The 24015-nt window shown below is 41.9% G+C and overlaps 2 protein-coding genes across 2 annotated transcripts; one reads left to right on the top strand and one right to left on the bottom strand.

The window, feature by feature from the left end:
* Window positions 1–3354: 3354 nt before the first annotated feature.
* faah2b (fatty acid amide hydrolase 2b) lies at window positions 3355–13348 on the top strand. The gene is made up of 11 exons (XM_083992927.1): window positions 3355–3857; window positions 4928–5010; window positions 5484–5620; window positions 5938–6147; window positions 7824–7943; window positions 8219–8354; window positions 8457–8574; window positions 9259–9378; window positions 10283–10394; window positions 11259–11447; window positions 12281–13348. Exons 1-11 carry the CDS (start codon window positions 3666–3668, stop codon window positions 12454–12456), a joined length of 1593 nt encoding a protein of 530 aa, XP_083849053.1. The 5' UTR covers window positions 3355–3665; the 3' UTR covers window positions 12457–13348.
* Window positions 13349–14896: 1548 nt separating this feature from the next.
* nelfa (negative elongation factor complex member A) lies at window positions 14897–23198 on the bottom strand. The gene is made up of 11 exons (XM_083992725.1): window positions 22938–23198; window positions 20430–20601; window positions 19554–19715; window positions 19333–19422; window positions 19115–19242; window positions 18949–19018; window positions 18214–18302; window positions 18001–18109; window positions 16624–16952; window positions 16167–16266; window positions 14897–15235 (listed from the first exon to the last, which is right to left on the bottom strand). The coding sequence occupies exons 1-11, from the start codon at window positions 23145–23147 to the stop codon at window positions 15051–15053; spliced, it is 1644 nt and encodes a 547-aa protein (XP_083848851.1). The 5' UTR covers window positions 23148–23198; the 3' UTR covers window positions 14897–15050.
* Between the last annotated feature and the right edge of the window lie 817 nt (window positions 23199–24015).

Consider the following 24015-nt stretch of genomic DNA (forward strand, 5'->3'; position numbering starts at 1 on the left):
AGGGCCTCGTGGAGGTGCCGGAAAGTGGATCAAAGTGAAGTGCTGCTTCATCAACAAAGGAACAGTAAAGTAAATTACCGCCCACTTAAACAGAGGGGGGTTCGAACCGTGATCTCGTTAAGAAAATGAAATGTAAAGGTAACCGGAGGGGCTTTACAGAGGGCACAGGGGCAATGTCAAACAACATACACCCGACTCAATGGAAAACATATAACTCATATTGAATTATCCATGGTCTGGGTTTATACTTCTCATCTAATCCAAACACAGACGTGTGATGTGATTAATCTGAAAGAGCGAAAGTCTCAGGTGTTGCAGACTTTTCCCTACTGTGTGTGTACAATACGAGAGTCACAATAATAACGAGCTATTGGTCGATGGCATGTGGCGTCCGTCCCATGACAACAGAGACACGAAAGAAGACGGAAATCAATACAAAAGAGCCCAAAGCCCTCTCCTGTTGTTCACTGACCCCGTATCACTTTACCCCAAAGGCCTCCATTCACAAAGGGTTTAAAGTTCCCATCAAGCATGGCTCACACACACACACACACACTGCATAAACCCAGAGTATTTTCAGTTTCATGCAATCACATTCACTCTTTTGCTCGGTCCCAGCAGCAGAGCTCGATGAGCCCGACACACAGGAACACAAACACTGTCGATTGTGTCTCTTCCCTCTTGTCTCTACACGCCCGGTAGTTTTCTGCGCCTCAGGTTTCACCTTACAGGTGAGGAACGATCTGTTTTTCTCCACTCGGTTGGGACGGTGATATGTTTGTGTTGTGTTTTTCCGACAGGGCGTATACCCCATATTACTCAGGAGGAGCATTTCTCTCTTCTAATTCTGTGGCTGTCTCTTCAAAATGTGGTCAGATAAACTCTCTCAGTTGCTGTGTGTTAATGAATGAAAAGGTTTAAGTCAATGTTTTTGTTCCAAAGGTTGCAACATTTTTTAGAAGTGTGCACAACAACAAACGGCCACTTCCTTCTGTTAACAGAAATGACACAATCCTTTGGGGAAAAAAAAGAAAGTTTCCTGTCTCTGAACGTCGTCTGTTAATCTCAAAACGAGCTGTGAAATTAGTTCCTCCTGAAATACAAGGATCAATAAATAGCTCAGCAGGGTGTACGCATGCAGCCATTCTGGGGATATTATTGATCTTATATGGCTATTACTCACACAGTCAAACCCTAATATGAAGTTTTTCAACAACATGATAAGAGCACAACCCCCTCTCTGTCATTAGTAAAGCATTTATTAGGCCACTTTTTTTTTTTTTTTCTTTTTTTTTACTTTAAACTAAAGCTACAGAAGCTGAAATTTAACATAAATACTATCAGGTGACATCAGATCATACATTACTATTTGATATTGTTATGATGTGGTGGATGAATTCAGATGTATAGCTTCAAAAATATAAATTAGCAGGGGTATTATCAGTCTAATATGCTGACAGAATCAACAGCATCTGCAGACTGAGATTGTTACGTAGCTATAAATTACATTATTGGATCAGATGGATTGTTACTGAAGCCTCAATGTGGAAACAGTGAATGTAGGCCTTGTGTGTTTTAAATTGTCTAATTTACATAATTTACAGAGAGAGAAAAATAACCTGCACTGCCCTTAAACCAAACACTAAATGCATTGTGGGAAACCCCTCCATCAGTTGCATGTGTGTAGCGTGTGACGTTGGAGCAGTGAAACACGGCAGCAGCAGCAGCAGAACTGACAGGAACCAGTGGACGTGACGGCAGCAGCAGATTCTCCACTAACCCACTGACCTGCATTGCAGAGACAGAGTCAGAGCGACGTGCTGCGAATGTTCAAACAGGGATGAAAGCATCTGCAGCCTTCAGCCATGCTGTCCTCTACTGCTCACACACTGGTGATGCACTGCAGCCTAATTTCTGCTCCTTTCTCATGCAAAAAAACAAGACATGAACAGAAAGTGATGCACTTTAATTTTGCAGCTGGAGCTAAATTTGATAATTTGTATTGAAGGATGCATTGTTAATTTCCCCAAATGATGAAGACAATCTTGTCTTATCAACCGATAATAAGACATAATTGATTTCTTGATGACATTAGTAGTATAACTTTGATGTCCAATTATCCACGTTTTCTTTTTTCTGTCAATGCACTTTAATCAACCTCTTTTATATTTATATATCTGTGAATTTAATGTTTGATTGTGCAACAGCGATTTTAAATACAATACAATTAATCTGTATTATTTAGCGTGGTAGGAAATTGCCTTTGGCTCACCGTATAAAAACTATAATTAAATCAAGTAACTTTTTCTTTGTTAGTCTAACCACAGGAGGCACCACAGAAGATGATTTGTGTTTTCCCTGTAGATAAAATTTGAAAATGTTTCATTAAAAAAAATAAAATAAAACAGCATGATGATGAGTTGATGTTAAAATCCTGAGTCTATATCAGGGGTGTCAAACGTGTCAAAACCGGCCAAGCAGGGGTCCTATCCGTCCAACAGGATGAATTTGCCAGAAAATTACATAGAAGACAGAAAAGGCATGATATATTGTTGAAATTTCACATATTTTTCCTCAAGAAACTTCATGTTGCTCATAATGTTTTGTAAAAGGATAGTTCATTAACTGTTAACATCTTAATAATGTACTTGGACCTCTTTGTACAGACACAAAGGGATTTACAGGCCACTAATTATTTGATAATGTCACGAAATAGCCAAGAAATGACAATTAATTGCGTAGTAATGTCAAGAAATAGCCTAGAAACAATAGTCAGTTTCATAGTAATGTCATGTTTTTCATAAAGGCAAAAAATCACACATGCTTTTCATGCTTTTTCTCCACCAAGTCTTTGCAATTGACCAATATCATATTTCTGGGCTATTTCTACGCAATCAATCGTTATTTCTTGACATTATTATGAAATTGACCATTTTCTAGCCTACTACTAGACATTATTATGCAGTTAATTGTTATTTTTGACTATTCCTTGACATTATCAAGTAATTAGTGGCCTGTAAATCCCTTTGTATCTGTACAAAGAAGTATACAAGTACATTATTAAGATGTTAACAGTTAATGAACTATCCTTTTACAAAACATTATGAGCAACATGAAGTTTCTTGAGGAAAAATATGTGAAATTTCAACAATATCATGCCTTTTCTGTCTTCTATGTAATTTTCTGGCAAATTCATCCTGTTGGACGGATAGGACCCCTGCTTGGCCGGTTTTGACACGTTTGACACCCTTGATATAGATTCAGGATTTTAACATCAACTCATCATCATGCTGTTTTTTTTTTTTTTTAAGTAAAGGGTTTCGAGTTTTTGTTGTTTCTAGGTTATTATACGTTATTATTTTACTGGTTTGGCCCACTTGAGATCAAATTGTGCTGAACCAAAATACGTTTTAAAGTACCTCTGGTGGTATTTTATACATTTATTCTGAATTTTCTATGTGAAGCAGTTCCGGTGGTTTTATTTTGAAGGCTACACTACTTCCTGTCATGTCCTCCTCGCTCGTTACTAAGCGACGCCGCCTTGACGGCGGGTATAAAAGCTCCGTCCGGACCTCCAGCGGAAGACGGAGCTGTTAGTACCGAGGTGACGGCGGCCGTGTGACCGCTGACCTTCCGTCCTCCCTCGGCCTCCCCGCGGTGCGAACATGGCCCTGAGCCGCCTGGAGAAGGCTCAGGTGTGGCTCCTGAAGGCGCTCACCGGAGTCCTCTTCGCCCTCTACCGGCTCTTCGCTCCCCGCAGCCCCGGCGCCGCGGCCGGGAAGCGGCTGCCGGCCGTCGGCAACGCGCTGCTGCTGGAGTCGGCGACGCAGCTCGCCAAGAAGATCCGGAGAAAAGAGGTGTGTACCGGGTCAACGCTACGACGTAACAGCAGCCCCATCTTTAGCCTGGTTAGGTAGTTTAATAAATAACCACTCAGCGCTCAGGTATCTCCAGTTAATGATTGTTTTAGACCCAATAAAGTTAAAGCTGTTAGCTGGTCTAAAGATAGCAGCATTGTTTTAATGGTTAATATTTATATTTAGCCTACACTCCCCCCCCCCCCCCCCCCCCTTTTTTTTTTTTTTTTAAATGAAAAGCCACATGACGGTCAAACTCAGTTGCTGCACCTGTGTTAGGATGTTTTTTTTTTTTTCCTATTTTATTTTGTTTTTAAGTGTGTAAAACCCCGAGGGTGGCACTGTGACACCTGTGGACTGACAATACACCTGCACACACACTCTGATGCAGCACTTTATAAGGAGCAGGTTGGATCCTGTCTCTGCTCTCCACACACATACACATTACAGTGGTGACCGAGTAGAGGAGGCCACACAAACACACTAAACTCATTGTCATGTTCATGAAACCAGTTTGGGAGCATTAATATGATGCATGATGGTATTAAGGGTGTCAGAGAGAGAGTGTGTGTGTCTCTCTCTCTCTGTGCCAAGAACAACAAGACTGTTGACATAAGGCTGGTCGGGTGCATGACACCAAACTTTGACCCGACCGCCTGCAGCCTTCTGACTCCTGACCTGCTCTGTCTGGTTTTATGGATGTATGATAAATCTATGGAAAACAATCATCAATGCCCTCACTGAAAATGAACATGTGCAGAGCTGCAATGACTGGACAAGTCCATTTTAATAATCTGTTAATCAATTAAGAACATTTCAAGCTAAAGCATCAAATATTTTGCAGCTTCAGACTCTTAAATGTCTGTTTCTAGGCTTGAAGTTTAGTAAATTTAATATTTTTTCAGCTAAATGTACGGCTAAGGTGCAATAAACTGTGCTGAAGCTACAACTGTGTAGTTTTTAAGCTTTAAACTTCATATTAGAAACAGAATCAGTATAATCTGTGTTGTAGTGTGTGTGTGTGTGTGACTGACGGTAACACACACTCATGCAGTCTAAATGTTGTGCAGGTGTCCAGTGTGGAGGTGGTGCAGGCTTACATCGACCGGATCCAGGAAGTCAACCCGTTACTGAACGCCATGATAAAAGACAGGCAAGAAAAAATCTCAATGAAATTTAAATGATTACTGATCACTATTTAAATAATTGAATAATTGTTTTGTTTTTTTTAAATTCAGCTTTTTTTTCTAACCCTTTCCTGTTCCTAATTTTTTATTTTATTTTTTTATTAAACAGAATATTTCAAAATGTTACACTGGGCTGTTGGAAATGTTCCTTTTGACATTATGAGCAAAATAACTGATCAATCAAATAGAATAATCCGCACATTAGCCTAATTGATAATGGAAACTAATTGCAGCCCTATTGTCCTCCCGTCTCTAATTATTCCTTCTGTGGGTGTCATCATTAGTCATGTGTTTGTCTCTAATTAAAAGTATATTTATTATATAAAGAGTAAATAGCTGTTGTCGTAGCATTTTACCTCTCTCTTTTATTTTGAAACTGAACTCTGCCATATTTATAGTTTGCGTCATATCCTTTACATCTCTCTCTCTCTCGGTGCAGGTTTGCCGCTGCGCTGCAGGAGGCCGCCCAGGTGGATAAGCTGATCGAGGAGGAGACGGGGGGAGAGGAGGTGCTGGAGGACCGGCTGCCTCTGCTGGGAGTCCCCCTCTCCGTCAAAGAGTCCTTCGCCCTCCAGGGTAAACTCCCAGAAACCTGATCCCCTGTCGGTGTCAGGCACTTGGAAACCACAGGCTCTTTTACTATGATTACATTTGGTACAGATAACATACATAAACACAGACACACACCCAGTGGAAACATGCAGCTGCTCAGGGAGCGGTTGAGCGATGTTGTTATTATAGATATGTAGGATTTAGAGGCAGCACTGTTAATCCTGTTGTGAAACCTTGTTGTGAAAAGCCTCTCGTACCTTTGGTCCGATTCATAATCTCACCTCTGAGTTAGTTACTGTTTGCACAAACTAATAAAACAGTCTCCCATACTTCTTTTGCAGGCATGCCCTTCACCACAGGTCTGATCTCCCGGCGAGGGATCGTGGCGACTGTCGACGCTCCGCCCGTGGCCCTGCTGAAGAGGGCGGGCGCCATCCCTCTGGGCGTCACCAACACCAGCGAGCTCTGCATGTGGTGCGAGTCGCACAACCACCTGAACGGCATCACCAACAACCCGTACGACCTGGAGAGGATACCAGGAGGAAGCTCAGGTCAGCCGCCGTTGGTTGGTTAAAGGGATAGTTCAACATGTTGGCGAATTGGCCCATTGCCATAATCCCTATAGTCATAGGAGTACGTTCGTTACCTTTAATTGTCGGAACGGCGGAGCGGAGCCGCGAGCTGCTCAGACAGAGTTGTTTTAGAGGTAAATGCAGAGGCTGCTTGCCGGAAAACTGCCACAGACGGGAACGCACATCAGCGGTTTTGCATGAATTTACCTCTAAAACCTCTGTTATTATCTCATAGCGTGGTGAATGTGCAGGTCACAACTTGTCCACCAGAGCGTTTTGGAGTTGTTGGATTGTATATTTGATGAGTTTGATGAGGGAAACCAAGAAATCCCATTAGCCTCCGTAGCGTAGCTCTGAGCAGCTCGCGGCTCTGCTCCGCCGTTCTAAAAACAGCTTGCACCAACAATTAAAGGTAACAAACCTACTGCTATGGCTATAAGGATTATGGCAATGGGCCAATTTTCCAAAATGTTGAACTATCCCTTTAAGTCCCTGATAACAGGGAGGTGGATCAGGTTCATTTTGTTGACATTGAGCAGCGTCATGTTGGAGTCTGTCTCTTTTGTTTCCAGCTGAGTCTCTGGTTTTTTGCCTCATAATCATATTACACACCAGTGCAGACACACAGGCTCTGGTTCTTTAAAGGGGAACTCCGTCATAATCTGATTAGAGCTCTTATTTAATATTAAGTAGTTAATTTAATTCAGAATGTTTTGACCACTTACATGTGCGGTAAATTCACGTGTTTTAATGTAGAAATAAATAATAAATATTGGCCTTATTACATTACATCTTTTTGGCAAATTCTTTTGGAGCGTTTTTGTGTGTTTACGTTTGTAGCATTTATAGTTGTTTAGCTACCAGTCATTGCTAGTTCAGCATCAATATTCATTCCTGTACTCACCAACATCTGTCTCCAGAGGTGGAAAGCAACACCAGTGCTAACTCTCGTCTCTTACGATGCCTTTTCTTCTGTTGAAACTAGCATGCTTGCCGCAACCCGTCCGTCTTGTCGTTTTCCGATAGCGAGTCGCTGTAGCCTCCAGTCTGTCCTGAAGGGTGAATTACAAAGGTCTTGTCTTATAAATGAAGCACCACATTCATCTGTAGGCAGTAAACCTTTTCGTGCAGCAGATTAAAGTTGCATATGACTCATTTTGAAAGGGGAACTATGCAAGTCTGTTCGCTTTTCCTCTGTTTTGCTAACCCTCCTCTCGGCCATGTGCATTTGTTTACAACAAAGCCGGCGAGAAATCAATAAATACAATGATACATAATGTTATATCATATACGATGTTACAACGTGTATATTTCTGTAGTCTTAACTGTCATAAACAAGAGATCACGGGTTATGGGACGAGTTTGTGTCGTGGTGCCGCAGAGACAAGAGCTGGGACTTACAAAGTTGTTTTTCGGCCAGTTTTTCAGAGACGCTAGGTGGAAGCCAAAGAGCCTCCATTCTCCCTGTAACAACGTACATGCCATTTATTTAACCATCATAATTACTCTGCTGTTTAATGAAGGTAAAAATCCTGCATAGTTCCCCTTTAAGTCCACTGATGCCTTCTGGTTTGGGAGTGAAAGAAAAAGGGAGCAGACCTGGGAGAATAAATGAGACTGACTGAGATCCACAATCTGTTTATCTCCTCCTCCAGGGGGCGAGGGCAGTCTACTGGGGGGAGCTGGTGCGGTCATCGGCATTGGCTCCGACATCGGCGGCAGCATCCGTATGCCCTGTTTCTTCAACGGGATATTTGGCCATAAAACCACTCCTGGTAAGAGACAGGTCGTGTTATCATGTCCTGTATATCTTTATACTATACGCTACTATAACGGTGTCCATTGTCCTGTACTTAAACATTAACATGTGATACAGACAGAACCTGTATCCCCTAAGCCTCCATATCTGCTGGACGTGTGAATAGGCAAATGTTGTGTGAACATACCAACAGTTGTTTCTACTGCCCCCTCGAGCCCAAACAAACAGGTGCTGCAGCTTATTTACATATCACGCTCTGATATGGGTGTGTGTGTGTGTGTGTGTGTAAAGGTGTGGTGTCCTGTGAGAACCAGTACCCTCCTACCTCCGGCACTCAGGACGACTACGTCAGCTCCGGTCCCATGTGTCGTTACGCCGAGGACCTGCTGCCCATGCTGAAGATCATGGCCGGGCCCAACGCTCACATGTAAAAAAAAAAGAGTCGTCTTTGTCCATCCACACACAGTCATATTTATTTTTCAACACCACACGGATGTGATGCAACAACACTTTTATATTCTGCACACAGGTTGTCCTTGAATACGAAGGTCGACCTAAAAAAGCTGCGTTTCTTCACCATCCCTCATGACGGAGGCTGTCCTCTGACGTACCCCGTCAACAAAGACCTCATGGACATTCAGAGGAAGGTGGGGTGTGAATCTGAGCCTCAAATTACTTGTAAATATATCAGGAAGGTTATTTTAAAGCCACTATTCCCGTTACACTCCATTAACCTCACTCGGCTGTCGGTATTTATAAAGTTTTTCCCTTCTGCATAATTTATCCTTGAGTATTTTTATCTTGCTCAGTTCATACAAGCTGTACACTTACTTGTATCCATGTCCACCTACGCTGTGCAACAGCTCCGATCAAACAACATGTGTCGACAGGCCGCAAGAAATAGCCTAGAAATAACGGTCAATTTCATAGTAATGTCATGTTTTTCATAAAGGCAAAAGGTTACACATGCTTTTCATGCTTTGCATTTTATGGGAAAGGCCTGAATTTTTCTCCACCAAGTCCTGGTCTAATTGACCATGGGCTATTTCTGGGGTATTTCTACACAATCAATTGTTATTTCTTGACATTACTATGAAATTGACCGTTATTTCTAGTCTATTTCTAGACATTATGACGCAGTTAATTGTTATTTCTTGGTTAATTCTTGACATTACTATTATATCTATTTAAATAATATTTTGTACATAACAGTACATTTATTATTTGTACATAGTGAAGTCTTTATATATTTTTATTCCTTACTTTACGTGTCCTGTACATCTATGCTACTATTGCAAGTGCAATAAAAAGTCTCTCTTATGTCTTTCCAGGTGGTGGAGCGACTCGAGGCCGATCTCGGAGTGAAAGTCCAGGAGGTGCAACTCCCACGGCTCCGCTACGGCTTCCAGATCTGGGACACCTACATGGGGCTTCCTGATAAGGAGGGCAAGGCAGGTTCAACCCGCTGAGATCCAACCAGTGTTATTATCATTATTATTATTCATCAGTTTTTTGTTTTGTTTTGTTTTCCTGCTGCTGGAATGGAGAGAAACAGGAAAGACGGGAGGAAAACAGGCATTAGTTACAGAGCTGCTGCAAAGACTCTTCCATCTATTAACCTGTTTCACAGTGAAGGAGAAGCAGGCCGAGCCGTATTCACAGCTCCTATTGTAGTCTGCTGCCTGGAAACGGTTTACTAATCTGTTTAGCTGCCAGGGCACAGCATACCACACACACACACACAGAGTAGTATTTCTTCCATCACCTCAGAAGACATTACACTGACCTACATTGGTTCCCTGGAGACCTAAACCAACCCTACACCGAGTCTTGACCATTAAATTTGATCATTTACATCACAGGGACTTTGTTTTTGTCCCCAAACGAGGTCAAGCTGTCACACTGTGACCGAACAGACACATGACACCGACACCACGACACCACAACAACAGCAGCAGCAATAAGAGTAACACAACCACGTGTCCGCTGAATGACTGCTGGGTAAATCTAATGAAGTAATATTACCCACGTGTCATTGCTTCGGCTTCCGCTCGGTCGTGGGTGGCGATTAGACGACGATGGTTTCTAGTTGTAAATGAGTTCCTGCTGTCGAGATGACACAATGCACTGCCAACACAGGTTAGTGTTACCACGGTGATAATGGTCCCTTTATTGGTGGAAGAGTCTGGCAGCAGCAGAAAACAGAAACCACATGACTGACTGTCTGTTAGTGAAGATGATACCACACACACACACACACACACACACACACACACACACACACACACACACACACAACAAGAAACAGGAACAAAACTATTGGGTTTCAATAAAGTTTTTTTTTTTTTCCTTCAGCCTCCTGTGCCTTTCGCTTCTCTGATGGGGGAACCAGGACGACCGGCGTGGCCTCTGTGGGAGCTGCTGAAATGGATCATGGGAAAATCAGAGCACACCATGGCTGCTATCGGTAAAACTGTCATCACGTATTTTAACTTTAAGTTTTATTTCCTCTTTTTTTTATTATCTCCTTTAACTTGTTAAAGGTGTACAGAAAAGAAAATTGAATTTGAGCCCACTCTGGATCATAAAATTAATGTAATAACTCATCTTTCAGACGTTGTAGGCCAAACTTTGTGCAAAATTCTATTTTTGAGTAAATCCGGGATGAAAGTGTGTATTTTTTTTCCGCATTGGATAATGCAGGCGCACGGATTATACGTCAGCCTGTACACGATTCACCAGCCACTGATATTGGATCCGTCATCCGTCATTCAAACGTCTGAGACACGCACACACACACGGAGCTCGGACTCGCCCCAAGCTTTGAATATCCCGCCCGCTCGATAACGACCAATCAAATTCGTTTTCCTCACTCGGGTAAACTCGTGTTGCAGCTCGGGACAACTCGGCGCAACAAACAGGACAAACGGCCATTTCTGTACACCTTTAATATTTAAGGAGCAATAAAGTGTTAGTTACTTCTGCTAAAAAATGATATTGTGAAATAAATAATCTGTAAATCAGTTATTTATAACAGACCAAGTAACCAACAGTTTGCAAAGTGCACAATCACACAGTTATTAAAATTAGTAAAGTAAAAGTTTATGTCGGGACAAATTAATCTCACGAAGAATAACATGTCATTCAAAACATTAACTTTTATTGGTAAATTCAATTATTTCTAAGTTCATAAAAAGATTATTATCTCTATTATAGTATTAGCTCCTAACATCATTATCATTTGTAGCAGAAGCTCCTGAAGTTGTAGCTTTACAGCTGAACTGACCTCTGTGTGTGTGTGTGTGTGTGTGTGTGCGTGTGGCGTCCTCAGGTCTGGGCCTGGTGGAGATGGCCCACGGGTCCAAACCCTCGGCCTTCATCATGGAGCAGAAGGAGAAGCTGCAGAAGGAGGTGGCAGAGCTGCTAGGCAACGACGGCGTTTTCCTTTACCCCCCTCACCCCAGAGTGGCACCGAAACACCACCACCCGCTCTTCAGACCCTTCGACTTCGCCTACACCGGTCAGTGATCTTAAAACACCCTCACAACCACACATCTGCATCTATATTTACTATAATTTGCAAACAGGCAATCTGTAAATACCTGTTCAGTGTTCATGGCATCTTTGTGTGACAGGATATACAGTAAAAGTTTTGTGATGATTCAATGTAGGAGCTTGTAATTTAGCGTTCGTCTTTTGGTGTTCTGTGTGTATTTGTTTGTATTAAAGGAGACATATTATGCCCCTTTTTCACAAATTAAAATAGTTCCCAGGCCAGGTGTCTTAAAGACAAGACTGTGACATGCTTCCGTCAAAATACCCCAAGGATCAAACGTTGCAGCTCTTTTCATCCTGTCAAAACAGCCCTGTTCAGAACAGCTGGTTTCAGTGCCCATCCCTTTAAATGCAAATGAGACACTGCTTGCCCCGCCCCACCCCTTCTACCGGTCCCAGGTAGGGGTGGTATTATGCAAATTCGAAAACTAATGACATCATTGTCAGACAAACGAGGGAGCAGCTCGTTAAACCACATGGATTTCAACCTAGGTAGCCTGAAAATTATAGATTTCTTTTTATCAATTGTCACATTTTAGGGGCCGGAAGGCAAGCCAAACACCCAAATATATGTTAAAGAGCCTTCAAAAGGTGATATTTCCATAATATATACCCTTTTAAGTATGTGTCTTTTTATATTTGGTATGTATTGTCATGAAAATGAAAAGACCCCAGGAAGAATATCTGTTGTGCTGATTTGCAAAAGCTAGTGGGGATCTAAATAAACTAAACTCACGACATCGTAGATTTCTTTTACACTTACAGGACTCTTTCTCCTCTTTTACCTCCTGTCCTCAGGTATCATCAACATCCTCGGGCTGCCCGTCACCCAGTGTCCCCTGGGTCTGAACGAGGAGGGGCTGCCCCTGGGGGTGCAGGTGGTGGGCGGGAAGCACCAGGACCACCTGACCCTGGCTGTGGCGCTCCACCTGGAGAAGGCGTTTGGCGGCTGGAGGGACCCCGGAGCCAACTGAAGGAAACAAAATAAATCACACACACACTCCCCTAAAAAGCCGTTACCAAATCTCCGGACTGGAGAGCTGGGTGGATCGGAGACCGCGTGGGGGTCTCGGTCCGCCTCGCTGCTCGCTGTAGTGCACAATCACGACGAGGTACGATCAGCCGGCTGAATGTTGTTAAAGTGAAGGAAGTTACATTTTCTGTGCTAATAATGAGGGACCAGCTGGTTGAAGTGAGTCTGTTATGATTTTATCATCGACCCTGAACAGGGACTGTTGTTCTGTGACGAGTACAAGCTTTAAGAAGAGATTTTATATTAGTGAAAAATAAATATCTATAATAATTGAGCGTTCACATGATCACACACACCAACGAGGACTTTGTGCTGTTTTTGTGACTTGATATCCAACGTCGGGCTGCTTCACCTTATCAGACCACCACAGTGTGAAGTGGAAACGACCACACGGATGCCTTTTATTTACACTTTAACTTTAGTTTTTAACCTGTGCAGTTACATGTGCAATAGATCTGTCGTTACTGTTTTAACTCTCTCTTTTTAGGCACACACACAGACACAGGTTGTGTTTGTCCTCATTAAACCTCCACTCTGCTCCACTGGGAGTCCGTTCCCCGACTCCTGAAACCTTAAAAAGAGTCAAAAAGGTGAAATTTCTCCACAAATAATCCTGAGAGGTGACAATCAGGTCAGAGTCGTCAAACACCGGGGCCTTTTAATAAAAATTTATTTTAACACTGATAAAAAAAAAATGCTGCTCAAGTCCTTTGTTGTGTGATGATGATGTGGACGCTGCCTAACAGTTGTTATTAATAGACTGTGGTGCCTGTTTTAATGCTGCAACTTTGTCTGTTGTTTCAGCAAATAATAATAAAAAAAAAATAAAAAAAGGCTTAAATGTTTTCCCTCCTTTATACAACTCACAGCTTCTTCACCGACCAAAAACACACTTTGTTACAGCAGGAGAGAGACAATCCAGGTCAGAGCTGAAACCAGACTGTAAATGGAAAGAAACTCAACCTGGAAATGGTTGAGATACAGTTTGTTTTTTTATATATTCCCCATGTAACCAGTTGATCCACCTTCAGTAGAGAACAATGTGAATTTTACAGGTTTATAGAAACATTTTTAAGGGATAATTCAACATTTTGGCAAATTGGCCCATTGCCATAATCCCTATAGTTTTAGCAGTAGGTTTGTTACCTTTAATTGTCGGTGCAAGCTACTTTTAGAACGGCGGAGCAGAGCCGTGAGCTGCTCAGAGCTACGCTACGGAGGCTAATGGGATTTATTGGTTTCCTTCATCAAACTCATCAAATACACAATCCAACAACTCCAAAACGCTCTGGTGGACAAGTTGTGACCTGCACTCACCACGCTATGAGATAATAACAGAACGTTACCAGACAGAGTTGTTTTAGAGGCAAATTCATGCAAAACCGCTGATGCACGTTCCCGTCTGGGGCAGTTTTTCATCAAGCAGTCTCTGCATTTACCTCTAAAACAACTCTGTCTGGTAACGTTCTGTTATTATCTCATAGCGTGGTGAATGTGCAGGTCACAACTTGTCCACCAGAGCGTTGTGGAGTTGTTGGATTCATGAGTTTGATGAGGGAAACCAAGAAATCCCATTAGTCTCCGTAGCGTAGCTCTGAGCAGCTCACGGCTCTGCTCCGCCGTTCTAAAAATAGCTTGCACCGACAATTAAAGGTAACAAACCTACTGCTACGACTGCTTTAAAAACCCGATGAACTCATCAAAATAATGCACAACAAAGTGAGACATTCCTTGATCAGCATGATCAAACACACAAACCAGGAAACTCCCGACAAAACAACAAGATCAACAACAACAAAAAAAAGCTCAGGGTGAGAAAGAAAGATGAGAAACGTCTCCCTGGAGTCTGTTATTTTTTATTTTCTTCCCTTCTTTTGAAAAAAGGATGAAAAATTATTAAACATCTATCAGAAGGCTCCAAACAGAACTTGACAGCACTGAACTATTCAACGCTCACCTTTTCTTTTCCTTTTTTTTTTTAAGTCATCTCTACGTCGACTGTCGTTACTGTTCTGTTTTTTTCGTTTTCTTTCACAAACCATGATTCTGCTCTGAAAGGTAGAAGAATAAGCTGCAAACGTCACATTCATACAGAAAAATACAGACGGTTTTGTCTTTCGCCTCTGTCTTAGACACGCGACATGCTCTTTGTACCTCCGAGTACAAAATGTTTGAAAGGTGCCCGCTCCTCTTGCTCAGACTCGTTTTAACACTCTCAGCCCTCCCGACCGCAGCGTCGTTCAGGAATCGGAGGCGACTTAAAAACAGAAACAATAAAAAGGGTAAGGGAACAACCGAACAAAAAAAGAAAAGAAAAAAAATACAGAAATATTCTTCAGAGTCCTGCAGTTTGGCAGTGCAGGAAAAGGGAGGAGCTGTTCTCTCCTTGACGATCTCTCACCCTCCCACAGTGCTTCATTTGGCCCAAATGTGTTTGCAAATACTTGAATGTGTGTGTAAACATGGTTTTCTTTTTAAGTTGGGTAAGAAATTCTGGGTGTGTGTGACTCTTCTGAGGTAGAAGAGTGAAGCGCCTCAGGAGGTGTTGGTGATGGGTTTGTATTTCTTGAGGCGGGTCCACTGCCCTGTGGAGTAGTTCATTTCGAAGACTGTGTCCACCAGCATGGTGGTGCTGCCGGTGCCGTCGGCCTTGGGCAGAACCTCTGTGTGTTCGCTCAGCTTGATCTGGATGATGTCCCCCTGCTCCGGGCACGGGTTCTCTGCAGGACGAAGAGCAGCAGCAGCACAAAAGGTTGTTGTTATTAATACTATTATTATTATTATTATTATCGGCTTGACCAGCTGTTTAGAAATCATCAGGTACATTCACTGTAATTATGACTGTGTGTCACTGAGACCAAAGCGAATGAAAGAGGAACGCTGCAAGTCTGGCTGCTTGTTCACTGTTATGGCCCCTTTTTTCTCTCTACATAGCTCCCCCTACAGTTTCGGAGTGTATATTTTTTACTGTTGTAAAACCTCACAGCTCCTTTCTCCCCATAACAAGTCATTTAATCATCACAATTTCTCTGAAGCTGTTTAATTAAAAGAGGAACTATGCTACATTTTTACCTTAATTAAACAGCTTAGGAGTCATTGTGTGATGGTCAAATAAATGACTTGTAACTTGTTACAGGGAAAACTGAGGCTCTAGTTTATGACAGATTAAACTACACAAATATACACATGGTAATATTGTACATAATGTTATCCACCACTCCATGGATGGCTTCGTTGAAAACAAATGCACATGGCCGAGAGGAGGGTTAGCAACACAGAGGAGAAGTGACAGGACTTGTATAGTTCCCTTTTAAGGGGCAAAATCCAACATAGTTCCTCTTTAACTTTACTTTTACTGTAGATTTTTAACCTTAAAAACAAATGGGACACACTGTGACAACACTTCTGTCCATCATTTAAGAATATTGTCTGTGGTTTGGGGAAGAAATCTCCCACAGTGAAGAGATAAACATGTTTGACAGTGTGTGTCAGTGTCTCAGTGGGGGACTAGCAACGTGTGAACCCGGAAATTGAGCTCAGTAAGGCAGAAAATTGACACTAATTAGGACTGAGTGTGTGTGAGTGTGTGTGTGTGTGTATGTGTGTGTGTGTGTGTCTGTGATGAGACAACTAGTGCGACTTGTCCTGTACCTCTGGATCCGGCCATGAAGCCCAGGATGAGGGCCTTCTCTGGTCTGGTGACTTTGTTGGCCGTCTTGAACATCTCCTGGGCGGCGTACATCTGGTCCCTCTGAGCAACAGAAACAGCACCGATCATCATAATAATAATAATAATAATAATAATAATAATAATAATAATAATAATAATAATAATAATAATAATAATAATAATCATTTTATTTATAAACAATGTTACAAAGTGCTTTACAAGACAATAAAATAGATAACGAGGTAAGATAAAAACAACAAAGATCGCAACAACCAGGTAAAAACAAAAAACAGCCCAAGTACAACGTAAAGATGGCAAAACCCAAAGAGGAAAAGAAAATAGAGGATAAAATGATCATGTATCATAAAAGACCATTCGATAAAAAATAAAAACTGTGTAATAAAGAAACTAGAAGACAAATATAAAAGGTCGTCTTACCGTAAGTGAGAGATTCTTTTTGGGCTGAGGCTGTGGTGGCGTCGGGGTCGGTGTGGGGGTGGGGGTCTGGGGCGTGGTGGGGGGCTGGGTGGGGGTCTCCGGCTGGCTGGCGGTGGCGGCGGCCGGGGGTCCGTTGCTGGCGGGGGTGGAGGCCGGCGTGCTGGGGGACGTGGGGGTGGCGGGGTTGGCCGTGGTGCTGGCGTTGTACATGGGCGTCCTCTGTTTGTACTGGCCCGGTAAGGTCGGGGTGGTGCCCGCGCCCGCCGTCGCCGACTCCTCCGGTTGCCGGGCCGACTGCAGCGTGTCCCGACCCGAACCACCGGCGTTCGCTTTAGAGGAGGAGAGAGAGAGAGACACACAGGTGTGATTTACTTCTCTTCTCGCTTATACTCATGGTTAAATGAAAATAAACGGCGTTCCCACTCTTTTCTTTTCTTGAAATCATTTTCCAGGACATTTTGAGCTGCTACAGACACGTTATTATCACACCATACACTAATACATCCCACGTCCCATTCATGCTTTGGAGAACTGTTCTTTTCCACAGTTGTACCTTATTTTGAACATGTTTGTTTCTATGTCTATTCCTTTCTCACTCCCAGATGTGCCGTCTATGGCGCTGACTTATCTATGAAATAACCAGTAACCCTTTAATTCACAGGCCGTTAATTACGTGATAATATCAGGAAGTAACAATTAATTGTGTAGTAATAAGAAATAGCCTAGAAACAACGGCTAATTGAATAGTAATGTGGAGAAATAAAGATAGATTGTGTAAAAATAGTCTTGAAATAACAGTCAATTGCAAGAAGACTTGGCGGAGAAAAATACTTTCCCAAAAAATTATCATGAAAAGCATGTGTAATCTTTTGCTTTTATGAAAAACATGACATTACTATGAAATTGACCGTTATTTCTTGGTTATTTCTTGACATTATCGCATAATTAACGGCCTGTAAATTAAAGGGTTACCAAATAATCTCTTAGATGCTTAGAAATCATGACAACTCACTCTATCATAGAACAATGCAACACATGTTTTTGTTTTTAAACCACGCCCACTTCAGCTCTCTGCTGCTCCTCAATCTGAAAACCCTTGTGGTCTCGGTCCAATACTGGAAACACTCATCAACTCAAAGGCTCTTATTTTCTCGCTAGGCACTTCTTTTGGAAAAGAAATCCTTAGCGAGGTCTGAAAAAGTCAAATCGAGCTCTGGTAGCTGATGTCACAATGTGAAAAATAATCTTCCAGGGCAACTCAAGCTTTTCCAGGACATTTGACCTTTTCCCCCTCAATTCCCTCAACCATTTTCCAGGTTTTCCAGGACGCGTGGGAACCCTGATAAAACAATAAAACGCTGTGAGGTGTTTTCTGACCTGGCTGCGCCTCGGAGCTGGGAATGTAAGATGAAGAGGGGACCATGCTGGGTGTGGCCGGTAGGTAGCTGGTTGATGGCAGAGGATTCTCGTTCAACGCCCCCAGTTTCTGAAAAAAATAAACAAAACAGTATGTTTTAAAAAATCTGTTATGATAGAGAACGAGACAGAGAGAGAGAGAGAGATGGTAAAAGATGCAGAGGTGTGAGGTACCTGTGCAGAGACGAGGCCGGCGGCGTAGTCTGGTGTGGTGTTTTCCACCACGGCTTCTTCTTTGGCTGCTTTCTCTCCGGTCTCCGTTTCTGTGGGAAGAAGAGAAAACATCAAGTAAACAACAACAACATCGTTACTGTAAAACCTGCACTGATGAACGGGCTGGAGATATCTGGAGACAAAAAGAGGGCAACAAGTGAGCACAGCCGAAGAAGGCTGTGCAGGTGCAGGATTAAAAAGTGCAAACTTACAAAAGGAAAATAAATCTGCCTGATTATGACCTTTTTAATAATATTGTATACTTTACAACCCTTTATTAAAATTAAAAGTAGTTGTTGTAATATCTTAATGTTGCTTTTGATAATGTGATGAATTGTTAGAAACATGGGTAACACTTTATTAAGCATTAAATACTGAATTCATTATTTCTATCACATGAATACTCATTAGTATGTAGTTTATAAACACAGTTGAAAATGTTTTACTCATCATTGATAAGGACTAACTGTATTTATAAACTACATACTAATGAGTATTCATGCGTTATAAATGTAGAATTCAGTATTTATCAATGCTTAACTAATGCTTAATAGTGTTTACTTATTATAAAGTGTTACCAAAAATGTTTTTGTGAACACCCTCTTGTTCTGTTGTTCTGCCTGCACGTTCAATTGCCACCAGATCTTCGGATCAAAACGTTTAAAAGTTGCCTGCTCAGTATCTCAATATCTTTACCCAGAGTCTTTCTTCTCCTCTTTGCTTCTCTTCCAGCTCCGACCGTGTCCAGTTCCGAGATATCTAACAGCTGAAGCACAAAAAAAAGGGAAACAGTGAGAAAACATTTTCACCTCAAAAACAAAAACAAAATAAGATTAATAAAACAGTGATTTTGATCAGTTACCTTCACCCCCCTCTCCTTGCGAAGGGGCGTCCGTGCAGGGGCGATAGGTGTGCGGTTGCTGGGGGGGCTGAACATACTGGGGGCAGTGGGGTTGCGGAACGGGGCTTTGGGGATCCCCTTGAGAGGAGCTGTGGCGGAGGGAAACATCGGTACGTGGATCAGTAACGGGGACAGAAACCAGAACAGACATATGACGTGTTTATGAATCTTTAACTCACTAGTAGTGTCAATCTTTTTGACCAGTCCTCTCCCTTTGGCGTGAAAAGGCACTCCGGCGGTCTTTTTCAGCTGTTGGGCTGTTTCTGTGGCTGCAGGAGGGACGGACACACAAACACAACATCAACAAGACATGAGAAGACAAGACACCGCTCCAATACTGTTTTTAAAACTTGTCTATAGGAGAAAGCAGCTTTAAAACAGAATACACAGTTGAAGTTACATTTCTGTAGCAGCTCTGCTCTGAGCGTCGCACTCTTCGGTTTCCTTTTCAGCTGGAAATGTTTGACGGGGGGCGTGAGGGGTCCGACCAGGGTGGTCAATGCACTCTTGTTCAGGTACTGGCACTCCAGAGGAAGCATGGCCGACGCCTCGCACTCGCTCACTGTGGAAGAGGAGGCAGAAAGAAAGAAAAAAAAGAAGTTTAGCTCAGCCGAGACTTTACTTCTTAAAGGGATAGTTCAACATTTTGGCAAAATTGGCCCATTGCCATAATCCCTACAGTCATAGCAGTAGGTTTGTTACCTTTAATTGTCGGTGCAAGATATTTTTAGAACGGCGGAGCAGAGCCGTGAGCTGCTCAGAGCTACGCTACGGAAGCTAATGGGATTTCTTGGTTTCCCTCATCAAACTCATCAAATACACAATCCAACAACTCCAAAACGCTCTGGTGGACAAGTTGTGACCTGCACATTCACCACACTATGAGATAATAACAGAACGTTACGAGACAGAGTTGTTTTAGAGGCAAATACATGCAAAACCGCTGATGCGTGTTCCCGTTGTAGGCAGTTTTTCGGCGAGCAGTCTCTGCATTTACCTCAAAAACAACTCGATCTCGTAACGTTCTGTTATTCTCTCATGGATCAATACGTATATATATTTGTTCCACATATTACAGCGTTGTCCAACGGTCACAATCTTCATCTTTAAACTGAACACATTATGCAGAGATTTCCATTCATGAGCCTAAAATGCAATAAAGGAACAGAACTAATCTGATCATTTAAATGCATCTTATTGCCTCAGTAACATATCCAGGTTGAGGCCACCACAGCTAAATCTATATAAAAAATGGAGAAGGTGACACAGTCCGTACCTTTCTCCCTGAGCTCTCCAAGAATATCCTGCACGTTTGGATTCTGCTCCTCCAGGTCCAGATTGAGAGAGCCCGTCTCTGGGAAGGACTTGAGGATGTCAGCGACCATGAGCACCCAGGGCTCCGAGTCCACCGTGGCCAGCTGGATGATCTCTGACAGCGCCTCCTTCATCTGACAGAGAATAGAGCACAAGACCTATTGTTACAGCTGCATAACTTATTACTTATTATGTAAAAAGGAAAATTAAAAACCAACTTTGTACAGTGATTTCTTTTGTTCAGGGATCATTTATTTATTGCCTCAGTGGCAATAAATAAGTGTCAGCAGAGACCCAGACTGAAATCTTTTAAAAGTGAGATTATATTCATGTTTTGAATTTATAATTTGTATGAACAAAATGTGATAGACAAAAATATTTACTAAGTAAAATAAAATGAAACGCATAGCCGTTAAACAGAAAAGCAGGGAAACAAAATACAGACGACAAAAAGCACAAAGCAAATCAAACACTTCATAACTTGTTTCATCAAATTTGAAAAAGGAGTGGAATGAGGAAAAACATTTTATCACACCCTTTTTGATAATAATCTATTTGTAAACACACTCTAGATTATGCAACATGTTGTATGAGGCATCAGTTGTCTGTAAACACAAGAGATGCGGGTAAAACATTCAGTAAAATAAAAAATAATCACATCAAATATTACTTTTTGGTGTTTTGAAAACTTATAAGGAGGTCTCTTCTCTTCCATTTTGAAAACTGTTTGACTCCCTGACGAAGGTGTGCGTAGGAGTTTTTTAAAGGTTAAAACATGACCAAGCCACAGCAATAAAGGCTTTTTAACTAGTGACAGAGAGTGCCTTGGATATTTATTCAACTATGCTATTTTTTGGGGGGTGAAATGTGGACGGAACGACTCGAAGAATCTTTAATCTGTCATTACAGGTGTCAGGAAATGTGAATATTTGCTTTGAAAGTCACTTTACAATGTGCACCCCTAATTTTCTTTGCTTGCACTCCTAAAATTTCAAGTTAGGGGGGTCAGGGGCCACTATGCTGATAGTAAAAAAAAAAGTTAGTCTGGAGGAGCCCTGCCCTTTCTAGAACGTATTGATTGATAATAATCTACTTGTAAGAACTCTAGATTATGCAACAGGTTGTACAAGAGATCAGTTATCTGTAAACACAGCGTAGCTGCAGAGACAACATTAAATTAAATATGAAATAATCACATCAAATACTACTTTAATATTTGCACCTATCCTCGTTTTAATAAACTAAATAGTCAGGTAGACATTTGCTTTTTCCCAGCTGTGATTAGTTTTGTCAGTAAAGTGTTTGTTTGTTTTACATCAGGGACACAAATTAGACCACGGACCCCTCATTGGACAAAATGTTGAAACAAACACCAGAATGAATAAGGTTACTTGTTTTAGTCAATGTATGTTCAAATTACTGCCAATGGCATGAATTTTGGGGAAAATTTTTAGAAAAAGTTGGGGACCCCTGAACCCTCTCAACAGACCCCACTTTGGTAACCACTGCTCTACATTATGCAACAGGTTGTATGAGACATCACAGGAGCAGCAGGGAAAACACATTTAGTTATGGTAAATATGAAATACCGTAATCACATAAAATATTACTTTCATATTTGCAGCTATCGTCATGTTAATAAACTAAATTGTCATGTAGACATTTGCTTCCTCCCAGATGTGATTAGTTTTCTCAATAAAGTGTTTATTATTGATCATATTCACACAGAGCTGCAGGTTTTTTTCCTGTTCTTTCCAACCCTAAACAGACCTCAGTTCAGCTTCTTGTCCTAAAGTGTCCTGATCATACATACAGGAGGACACAGTGATGACGAGTGTCTATCTACCGTGACAGAGAGACAGCCTGACAGGTGATATGTCGGTGTGGAGCTGGTAGGTACCGCCCTCCTCCAGCCCAGTTGCCCCCCCACCCCACCCCCCTCTCTCTGCTGCTGAGCCCATCCCACCACCACCACCTCCTCCTCCTCCTCCACCACCATCATGTCTGGACCAGACCCGCCAGCAGGCTAATGTTTCCCCGCCGCCGTCGCTGCGATTATACCCCACTGCGGTAAAATAAAAACAAAAAACACTCGCGTAGACTTTAACTGGTTAAACCTGCTTGACGTTTAATACCGTGAATTTTAAGTAAAAATGTTTTGTTATCGCCTTAAAGCTTACGATTTAAAGACAAAAAACAAAAACAAACTTAGGGGGATAAAGAAGAGTTTGCCGACATTACCAGTGAAAGAGAGAGGGAGCTAATGCTAAGTGAATGGATGTTAAAAACGTGCTTAACGAGCGTATTATAAAACCATAGAAAGAGCAAGGGAAGACAACCAAGACCCGACTTTTTTTGTTTTTGCCTGTGTGCCTCACTTTACAGCTATTTTTATTTCATTTTATTTTCATTTTAAACCAACACCTGTCAGGCTAGCAGCGCGGAGCTAACCAACCGACTGTTCACCCACCTCGTCCACCGTCCGCCTCGGGAGGTGCAGCATCCCCAGCAGCAGCTTCAGCTTCACCGGCGGCGACAGGCTGGAGAAACACAGCCGTATGTTGTCGATGACGGACACCGTGAGGAGGGAAGCGATGCTGGGCGGCGTCCAGAGCTCGTCCGTGGAGCCCAGCTTGTTGTGAAGCCACAGGCCGGTGTCGCTGTCCTTCATCGACGCCATCTTGGAAAAAGAAGTGTTTTGAGTTCGGGCATTTTAACGGGCTACCTAAGAAAACAGCATCAGGACCCCGCCCACAGGGAGGAGGAGGGGGGGTCATACATGTGCAGCTGAAGCGGGAGACATCTGGAAGGATAAATACATAAATAAAACAGCTCTGATTGAAATAAAAGTCAAGTTTAATTAAGGGGGGACACTACAGACACAACAGATATCACCATGAAACTTATCAAGTTGATCACTTAGCCTACATAATAAGACAAATATTTTTTTTGTATTACAAGTTTTGTCAAATTCTGTTTAAATATGTAAATGAGGCAATATCTAATGAAATGTGTTCATTTGCATACATTTCCATAACCGAAATCTGAACAAATAAATCCCCTTTCGAAATTCTTGTTTTACTTTGTTGACATATTAGAGTCAGGAGTTTTTACAGAGGGGATTTTGGATATCTCTTTTTACCACTCTGTAAATGAGAAAATACTGTCACCAGCCCTAAAAAATAAAATAAAATCCAATTTCGCCATGTTTTTAGGAATAAAATGTTGTATAAATCAGACTTTGAATCTCCTCTGCTCCTTGATTAATCCATATGTTGTTTATTGATTGTTAATAAATAAACACTATATGGTTATTACATTTTGTTTATATACTTGTTATTTATTCTATTTATTTTGGATTGTCGACACAAGCATCTATGTTGTTTGTGTTGAGAGTAGGTAATTAAAAAAAAAGAAACAGGAAGTAGGCTAAACAGGTACTAAGTGGAGAAAGGGTCAGATTAAATAAGATAATGCTTCTTCCTACTCCTTTTCAAACATGCAAAGTTGTATTGACTAAAGTTCTTTACATGTGTTTTATATTCTCA

This window comes from Trachurus trachurus (genome assembly GCF_905171665.1).
Source record: "Trachurus trachurus genome assembly, chromosome: 18".
NCBI lineage: Eukaryota > Metazoa > Chordata > Actinopteri > Carangiformes > Carangidae > Trachurus > Trachurus trachurus.

Coding starts and splice junctions, on each gene's coding strand:
- nelfa (XM_083992725.1), bottom strand. CDS start 23,147: ATGGCGTCGATGAAGGACAGCGACACCGGCCTGTGGCTTCACAACAAG. Junction 16,953..18,000: donor CAGCTCCGAGGCGCAGCCAG/GTCAGAAAACAC, acceptor CCTCCTCTAAAG/CGAACGCCGGTGGTTCGGGT. Junction 16,267..16,623: donor AAAAGAATCTCTCACTTACG/GTAAGACGACCT, acceptor TCTGTTGCTCAG/AGGGACCAGATGTACGCCGC.
- faah2b (XM_083992927.1), top strand. CDS start 3,666: ATGGCCCTGAGCCGCCTGGAGAAGGCTCAGGTGTGGCTCCTGAAGGCG. Junction 5,621..5,937: donor AGAGTCCTTCGCCCTCCAGG/GTAAACTCCCAG, acceptor CTTCTTTTGCAG/GCATGCCCTTCACCACAGGT. Junction 8,355..8,456: donor GCCGGGCCCAACGCTCACAT/GTAAAAAAAAAA, acceptor TTCTGCACACAG/GTTGTCCTTGAATACGAAGG.